An 8737-nucleotide genomic window follows, 5' to 3' on the forward strand; every position below is an offset into this window, starting at 1 on the left:
GGTCTGCTCCTCCTTCGTGGGTTTTAAGTGATCGGTGATTGACCATGAGGACCACACAAACGCAGTTTCGCACACACATGTACACACACACACACACACACACACACACACACACACCTCTGCCACCACTTGATTATAGAGTTAAACACACTCAGCCACCCAAGAGACCCCCATCAGGGCAGAGAGAGAGAGAGAAAGAGAGAGAGGGAAAGAGAGAGAGAGAGTTCTGGAGTGACTAACTTCACTCTTTCTTTTATTCTCTTCCCAGCTGTGTCTTCAAACGGGCCTTTGATGTGGGGAAATTAAAGGAGAGAGTGTGTCAATATCTCCCGCCGTTCCTCCGTTGCTCCTGCACACTCATCTATTTCCTTCCCTCCATCTCTCTCCCTCTCCCATGCTCACTCACTTTCTTCTCTGACCTAACAAACCAGAGTTGACCTTTTTACCACACCCTCATGTGTGTGTGTGTGTGTGTGTGTGAATGAGACAGTGAGAGAATTAACAATTACATGTGAGCAAAAAATGTGTGTACATAGGTGTCTGAGTATGAGTCCTTTGTGAATGTGTGTGTGTGTATGGATGTCTTAAGGGTTATTAATGGTATAATCTTCCACATTTGATATATGTATATTGCTGAATTAACCTTCCCTCTGTTTCTTCCTCTCCCACTCTCTGGAAACTCCTCGCTGCCTCTTTTTGCCTCCTATGCTCTACTGCATGTGACTGAGTGTTTCCAGAGCTGTGTGTTGGTATATGCTAAATTTGCCCCCTCTCTTTCTCTCCGTCTCTCTGTCTGTTTTGTGGGATCAGTCTTTTTGTTACTGTACAGTACCTATAGACCCCACTGCTGTATCCAGACAGCACACCTTTCCCCCTAATCATTATTTCAACCTGGAAAGAAAGACTCGCAGAAAAAGGGGATTCAAATTTAAAATAAAATTTTGGGGGGGATAAAGGTGTGTATATGTGTGTGTGTCTGTGCATGTCCATTCCTTATATTTCAACGTGAATTAGATGATCTATTTTAGACTACATGTGGTGTATTTGAACTAACTGTTTATTTATATTCTTGAGGTTAAAATAGGAGAGAGTGAGAGAAAGAGAGAGAATGAAAGAGTGTGTGAATGGAGAAGAGAGAGAGAGAGAGAGAGAGAGAGAGCAGCACAGATTGACAGATATAACATGAAACAATGGGCCTTTTAATTTTTTGTAATGATACACAGAGAAAGGGGAAGAGATGTGGAGATAAATGAAGAAAAGATAAAGAGTAAGATTGCTGTGATAGACACAGAGGAAGAGAGATAGCAGAGGGAGAGAGATAGAGCAAGAGAAAGTGAGATCGGCAGCAACTGGCAGCAAAAAAATGTACTATTTCATTTTTTTTACATGTTGAAATTAAAGAGAGAGAGAGAGAGAAAGAGAGAGAGAGAGAGAGAGAGAGAGGCAAGGCAAGGGGCGGGAGGAGAGAGAGAGAAAGAGAGGAGCGCGTGTGTGTGCGCGTGCGCGTGTGTGTGTGTTTTTTATGAATGAAGCACGGTGACTCAGGGATGTGTCATACAGAACGTCTTTATAAAAGGAAGTTTTAAACAAGCCTAAACATTTCACTGCGCAAAAAATTACTTGCACCACACACACTCGCATCCCTCTCTCCCTCTCTCTCTCTGTCTGTCTGTCTCCACACCTCCCTCTCTCTCTCTTTCTCTCTTTCTCCATCCTTTCTTGTGTTCGCGTGTCTGTTCCAGGCTGGTGTGCTCAATCGAAATGTTCTAAAAGGGAGAAATTAGACACTTCTGCATCCACTCAGGACCTTTCCATCTTCTCCTCTGTTCAGTCCCTCAGGCTTCCCCTCTCCCCCTCTCTCTCTCTCTCTCTCTCTCTCTATCTAACTCTGCACGCGCCGCTCGGACACTGAAGAATTAGAAGAGGACGAAGTTCGGAGCACGTGACAAAGAGCCGGAACTCCGTTTATTTATTATTATTATTTATTATTATTATTTCTAAACGCTCTTTTATTTATTTATTTATCCAACTCAATATTTATTTGCAACATATTTATTTGCGTCAAGGATCTGAACAAACATGAAACGTAAGTGTTCAATATATTTCATTATTCATTATTCATATTATTATTATTATTATGATTTATCGAACACTTTTTTCATTTATTGGTTTCTTGCTACTTGCATTTATTTGTTTCTTGCTTCTTGGATTAATTTATTATTTATTGTCATAATACAAGATCTCTTTCTCTCTCTCTCTCTCTTTCATCTCACTGTGTTATTTATATTTATAACAATGTTTCTTTTTGTAATGTTCATTACCATCTATTTATATTGCGATTTTTTTTTTTTTTTAAATAAGACAATGTGTGATGCTTTCAGTTTGATGGGCGTGTGTGTGTGTGAGAGAGACTGAGAGAGAGAGAGAAAGAGTAGACAAGTAGACAGGATTGACAGGATGACAGCGAAATGCACTCACGGTTCAGTCAGGTTTATCAGCAGTAACAGAACATGTTCATACAGTCTTAGATCGGAACACACATCGAAATAAAGTCTCCAGATCGCAGGGATCACCTGGCAGAACTCATATCTATCAGAGTGATGCATGATCCAGCTCTGATATAGATATAGTGTGTGTGTGTGTGTGTGTGTGTGTGTGTGTTTGCGCCGGGACAAAACCCCGCGTGGATTTGTAAGCAGTGCGCTCGCTGATGAGACGGACGCACGTGAACCAATCGGTGTTTTCTTCCCCCCCGCAGTGCTGCTCGACTCCTCCTCCTCGCTGCTCTTCTCCGTCCTATTGGCTCAGCTGCCGTTGTTTACGTCGGCGCTCCCCGCCCATGCGCGACGTCCGCACGCCGATTTCGACAAGCTGACCAACCAGACGAGGCATCTGCAGAAGATGACCCACGACCTGATCGTAAGTTGATTAATCATTGTTTTATTAGTAGACATGACGCTGGAGCTTGGCGTGAAGCCAAGGCAACAAAAGCAACCCCTGGCACAAGGGACTGAGGTGTGTGTGTGTGAGAGAAGGGGGAATTCAGTGCGTTCTCAATAATGCTGATGGTGTTCAGATCTCAAATTGGCCTCATTCAGCATGTGGGATCTGGCTGAGCTACAGCACTCTTTCCCTTTCTTTCTCTCTGAGCTCACACATGTGGCCTTTCAAACTCATCTGGCCTGCATTAATCATGGTGAGTGCAGGGGTGGCAGGTTGCGGTGGCTTTGAATCCGTGAGGGTGCAGATAACGCTCATTTCCATCAGGCTAAAACAACAGAGATCTGGACTTGGGCCCGGTACTGGCCATCATCCCAGACTAAACTTAACTTAACCTAGAACAGTAGTAAAGCCTTAAACACTGAACCTTGCTGAATCCACTACTGGGGTTCCTTCCTATGCTGGGTCGTAGAGCGTGTGCCAGTAGGCGACAGGTTTTTGGTCTGGTTTTTGGCAGGTTCTTAGGTGATTGAGGTCTGTCTGAGCCTAGGGGGCACTGAACCCATTCATTCTACCCTTCCTTCACCTCAGAGAGGCCTCCCTGCTATAACTCGCTCACGGAAACATAAGCACGTCCTCCCTTGCGTTGCCATGGCTTTTCCGAAGGCCTGTTTACAAGCACAAGCCAGGCGAAAAAAAAAAATCTACAGTACAGTCTTCCATTCTGGTTGACTTGTAAAGGTGAGGCAGTACCATAAGCATTGCTTTATGCGGCGCTGATGTTCCTTGCCTCCCTCAGACTGCAAAACTCTTGTGAAGCTCGAAAAACTCTGACCTCATCCTCTTTTGCTGAATTTGATTGTATCTGAGGTTATATTGCTCCCTTTCATGGTTTGGGAATGCACTCAGGTATGACATGCAAGATCAGATCAGGGATTCTGTCACTCCCAGTGTATGCAATACGTCGAGATGCAGCCAGACTGATGCGAACCTGACTGTCTATGTGCTTCCAGGGAGATTAGATGCAGTCATGTTTGGTGTGTTCGTTTGCATCGCTTTGTGCTTGCACGCCAGATGTGAAGGCAGATGATTATCAAAGACGCAACCTGCGACAAAAGGCCCTGTCCACTCTGGGAAGTAGTTTGTTAGTTTTTAAGTCGGATTTATTTTCGGTTCCTTTTCTTCTTGCGTGGAGTTATACTTTACAGGGGTCAAGCCTAGGAAAGAAAAATAGCTGGGAGTTGATGGAAAGTCCCCACAAGAAAGCAATAAAAACGATGTGTGCTGCCTGCTGTGGTTGCACGCACAGAATGTGTTAATGTGTGTTAGTTTGTGAGGGTGTATTTACTCCATTCGGTGCTTGCCTGGCTGTGTGTTTGTGTATATATATGTGTGTATGTGTTGTAAATAGCTGTGGGCTGTGTAGGTGTGGGATTACTTGTTTAGCTTTTCGGTTGTCACAGCAAAAGGTTCCGATAGAAATCAGGTAGATTTATCACGTTGTCAGATTTGCATTCAGGAACATAGGAGGAGAGGGGGACAAAAAGCAGTGGAGTGAGGCGAGCATCCAGGAGGATGTGAACGCCTATGTGTGTTGTGGATCAGGGAACACTATGGATGTCTAGGAGGAAAGATCATGTTAGATTCAAAGCAGTGACAGGGAGCAATGAGTAATGAACGAAAGCAGTGGATGGAATGTGTGATTGCGTCTTTCGTAATGAGAGAAAGAAAACAAGGCATCGTGGAATGTTTTCCAAAAAAACAGCAACAACACAAGAAGGAAAAAACACATTGACACTGACAAACAGTAAAGGAATGGAAGAGGAAATTGGATTTTGATGCCCTGAGAAGCTCATAATGTTGTTTTTCTCATCTGATGACACCTCGATGACGCATAGTGTGCGTTACACCTGTCGCCTAATCAGCTGATCAGCACTACATATGTGCTCCTGATGTCTGTATTTTTTTTCCTGGCCATGAATGGAGTAACTACATGCATAGCAATACAGTTTAGCTCTTGTTTATGCCCTTTAAACACATTAACAAACAGGAGCTAAGCAGTTTATCCTACCAAAACCAACCACTGCTTGCCTAACAACCTCTCCTGTAAATGTTTCTGTCTCCCTCTAGTGGTCGGAATGAAGAAAAGGGGCCTGTTTTGGGTCTGTATGTCATTGCTCCTTTTTTTAGGCCTGACCCTGGAGTTTCCCTACATCCCAATGTTGTGTATTCTGCTCCAAGAGCCTTACTCATTGCAAATGCTGTTATTCTTCCTCTACAAAACATCCTGTGGCTTCAGGTCACAAACTTTTCTTGTTGACTTTCAAGGGTTGTACCCTGGTGAACTCTCGGTGACTCTGATGCACTGTAATTCTGTGGTGTTGCTGGATGATGCCTCCTGCTACTGATTCGAGAGCGGGAGGCATCTTCGCTAGGTCGCCAGTTTTAGCACTTCGGTCACCGGGTGCTGTTCTTGGATCAGGTCACCTCTAAGCATGGGAAATTCTGCACAGTATCATGACGTTGCTTTTGTGGACAGCGTTTCCCTTGTGAGCATGTGTTTTATCTGTTTACTGAAGGCTTTTCTATCCTTTTGGCCCTCTATTTCAGAACGACCACAAGGGTGAGCCAGTGATCGACCACCACAGGTTCAAGTCTCTTCCAGCCATCAACAGCAGAGCCAATGACCTCAGCTCACTGGAGGTAAACTTTTAGCCAGACTCTGTCTGCTGTGTGGTTTATCAATCTCTTAATTTTGCACACGGTTACGCGACTTTTGACTGATTGTAAGATAACATAAGTAGCTTGTTTGCAAAATGTTATGTCATTGAAAGTAACTATATATGTCATCATGGCTATAAAAGAAGGGGCTAATAGTGTTTTTCGAGGCTGAATTACAATAGTTTGGTTTGGAATTTGTACATACCTAATCTAATCAAATGTACTATTTATATTTTTTGCAGTTAAAGCCTACACTCTCTCAGCTCCATGCCGACTTCAAGAATTTCGAGCACCATTTTGAGTGGCTGAACAAGGTGACACAGAAGCACCATCACTCCACAGCATCAAAGCTGAGCGAGATGATCTCGCACATTAAGAGTCTCATCGGCCTACTACAACGCCAGGTAACAAAAAAAGCCCAACACTATATTGTGGTATATATTGTACAAGTCAAAAGATTGGACAAATGTTTGGAATTATTCTCCATCTGCTAGAGCAATTATGTTTTGTTTTTTACTTTGAAATAACATTTCATTAACTTTGAAATAAATATCATATGGTGATGGGTAATTCATCAACACCAACAAGTAGTTGTTGTTTTAAGACACAAAGATCAGCTGTTCTGGAATAGTTCCTAAAAGAACAGTATTGTGCATTTGCAAAACCCACCAAGCACCATGATACATGATGACCTCAGGTTAGAGCCATTATGGAGGCTTTACAAAGCATAAATAGTAGACGCATCTCAAGATCCACTGTTTATAGGAGATTATTGCATATATTGAACAAACTTTTTTTTTTATATATTTGATACATATTTGATAAATATATTGCATATATTGAACAAATTTTGACTGGTGGTATATATAGCACTGTAAGACATCATTTAAAACCCAAGCTTAAGGCATTGATAATAATGATGATAATAATAATTTTATAACATTTTTAGTCTCCTTTGACATATGCCGTTCTGCATATCTGTTTTCAGATGCTGCAAGTAGATGCCCCTCGGATCACCGTACCTTCTCCCTCCCTCCCGCCTCAACCCTCCTCGCAGTGGGAGATGAATCAGTCTTCACAGGTGCTCCTTCAAAGGTTCAGGCATTTCTGTGATTGGGCAGCACGTGCTTTCCTCAGCCTCAAGTCTAAGATGCAGGCATGAGGGCTGCCGTTAAACCCGCAGCCAATCACGGCTCACCATTCCTACACTACAGCAAATGACCATTCCTTCAACCCTCTATGAACTACCAGCCTGGTGCATATGTGAGCTGATCAAACGGCAGCGACGGTGTCGACACTGATCTGTAGTCATAGGCACATTGAAGCCACAGTGCAAACACGAGAGCGCCACCTGTCTGCCACTGTTGTGTGTGTTCGGACTACAGCGACACATCACTGCCAACAGCCTGCTTCTGATCATCTGCGCAAATTCATCAAAATTTCACTTTCTTTGCTCGCTCTTTATCTTTTTTTTTAAATCAGCCTATTCATTATTTATGTATTTATTTATTTATTAAGCGGTTATTTAGTTATTTATTTGGTGTCATTATTTATTTGATTCTTTGAGGAAAAAAAAATCACCGTCATTTTCTTTACCAGTTATGTTTAAATTTAAAAGTAAAATGTACTGTCTTTCTGTTTTCCATATTTCTTTCATTTCTATAATACTGTCTTCTAGCCATTCTTAAAAAAAAACTGCCTTCTTTTAAAAAATTTTTATTTTTCCTCTTGTCCCTTTTCTGTTATTATTATTATTATATTATTGTTTTTAATTATTTTTATTATTATTAGAGAGGCAAGTGCTCACGATTGTTACCTAGATTGTTTTGCCACTAGATGTAGCAATATTGCTGGGTTTGTAAGGTGTCTGTTAGCGTAAGATAAATTGGCAAACTGGGGGAAAAAAGTGTCACAAAGCACTGACCTTACACCATTGCTGCCTTTTTCTCCCATTTTTTGTCTCCTTCTTTGCACAGTATATTTGGGTTTGTGTTTTGGATCCTCCAATTCAGATGAAACGCATTGACGGCTAACATGTTTTTAGGCAATGTTAAATGAAAGGGAAAAAAAAAAACCAACCCAAGCCTTAAAATACTATGTATTGTGTTATCGTGATTATTTGGTAATGTACTGATGTACAGGCAACACCCTGAATGTAAATTGTTATATGTACAGTGCAAATGTGTTTTATATTATAGTTTTCTATAATATAAGGCCCTTTGCTCTGGAAATTGTATCGCAATATCAAAATTCTTCTGTTTTTATTTTTTTTTTTCATATTTTGATATACTATTTATTATGTTTTCGTGTTATTTATTTTCACTGAAAAGAAGCAAGCCTTCTGTAATTTTTATACTTTTATACTACTTATAATCAGACTTTATCATTGCTAATGAAATTTTAATGTTCAACTGCATCGCCTCACATGCTGTAAATGACATTACTGTTTGACCAAAATGTGTCAAGGATGTGTCAGATACAATAAAGGATTTAATGGCAAAGACTGTCTCAGAATTAGCTTTTATCTTTTGTCAGCTTTTGGTGGTTAAAGCCTAAACTTAATACATTTTGACCTGTTTTAGTGCCATCTAGTGAGGAACCACTGCTGGTTGAACCTGGTGGAAACCTTGAATCTATAGTACCAATTACTAGCAGAAGTGATGCTAGATATAACCCAATCCTGGGGAAGTTAATGCATGACTTAAACACACTTATGCTGTGATGTATTTTGAATTAAACTGTATTGCACTGACATTGTTGATTGAATAAAATACTATACTAATTTGAAATGTGAATTAATCTTCGGCGGCATGGTGGCGTAGCACTGTGGCCGTGCACCTTCCAAGTTGGGGGCTCGGTTATGGCGTGTTTTCCTGTACTAAGTGTGTTTTCTCCTAGTACTCTGGTTTCCTCTCACATTTTAAAAACATGTTGGTTAAGCTGACATTCCAAATTGCCCGTTGTGTGTGTGTGCGAGAGACAAGGCTTAGAGGTAAGCACCAGGTTTCCTATGTCCATAAAGTTTGCATGTTCTCCCAGCTAGATGGGTTTCCTCTGGGAACTCCGGGTACCTTCC

General features: G+C 41.5%; 1 protein-coding gene across 1 annotated transcript; it reads left to right on the plus strand.

Moving 5' to 3' along the window:
• Window positions 1-1581: 1581 nt before the first annotated feature.
• On the plus strand, window positions 1582-8202 carry il11a (interleukin 11a). The gene is made up of 5 exons (XM_053493657.1): window positions 1582-2086; window positions 2759-2919; window positions 5551-5643; window positions 5904-6065; window positions 6650-8202. Exons 1-5 carry the CDS (start codon window positions 2080-2082, stop codon window positions 6821-6823), a joined length of 597 nt encoding a protein of 198 aa, XP_053349632.1. The 5' UTR covers window positions 1582-2079; the 3' UTR covers window positions 6824-8202.
• The last annotated feature ends 535 nt before the right edge of the window (window positions 8203-8737 follow it).

The sequence above is a fragment of the Clarias gariepinus genome, chromosome 4 (genome assembly GCF_024256425.1).
Source record: "Clarias gariepinus isolate MV-2021 ecotype Netherlands chromosome 4, CGAR_prim_01v2, whole genome shotgun sequence".
Taxonomy (NCBI): Eukaryota; Metazoa; Chordata; class Actinopteri; order Siluriformes; family Clariidae; genus Clarias; species Clarias gariepinus.

Coding starts and splice junctions, on each gene's coding strand:
- il11a (XM_053493657.1), top strand. Junction 2,920..5,550: donor AGATGACCCACGACCTGATC/GTAAGTTGATTA, acceptor CCTCTATTTCAG/AACGACCACAAGGGTGAGCC. Junction 6,066..6,649: donor TCGGCCTACTACAACGCCAG/GTAACAAAAAAA, acceptor ATCTGTTTTCAG/ATGCTGCAAGTAGATGCCCC.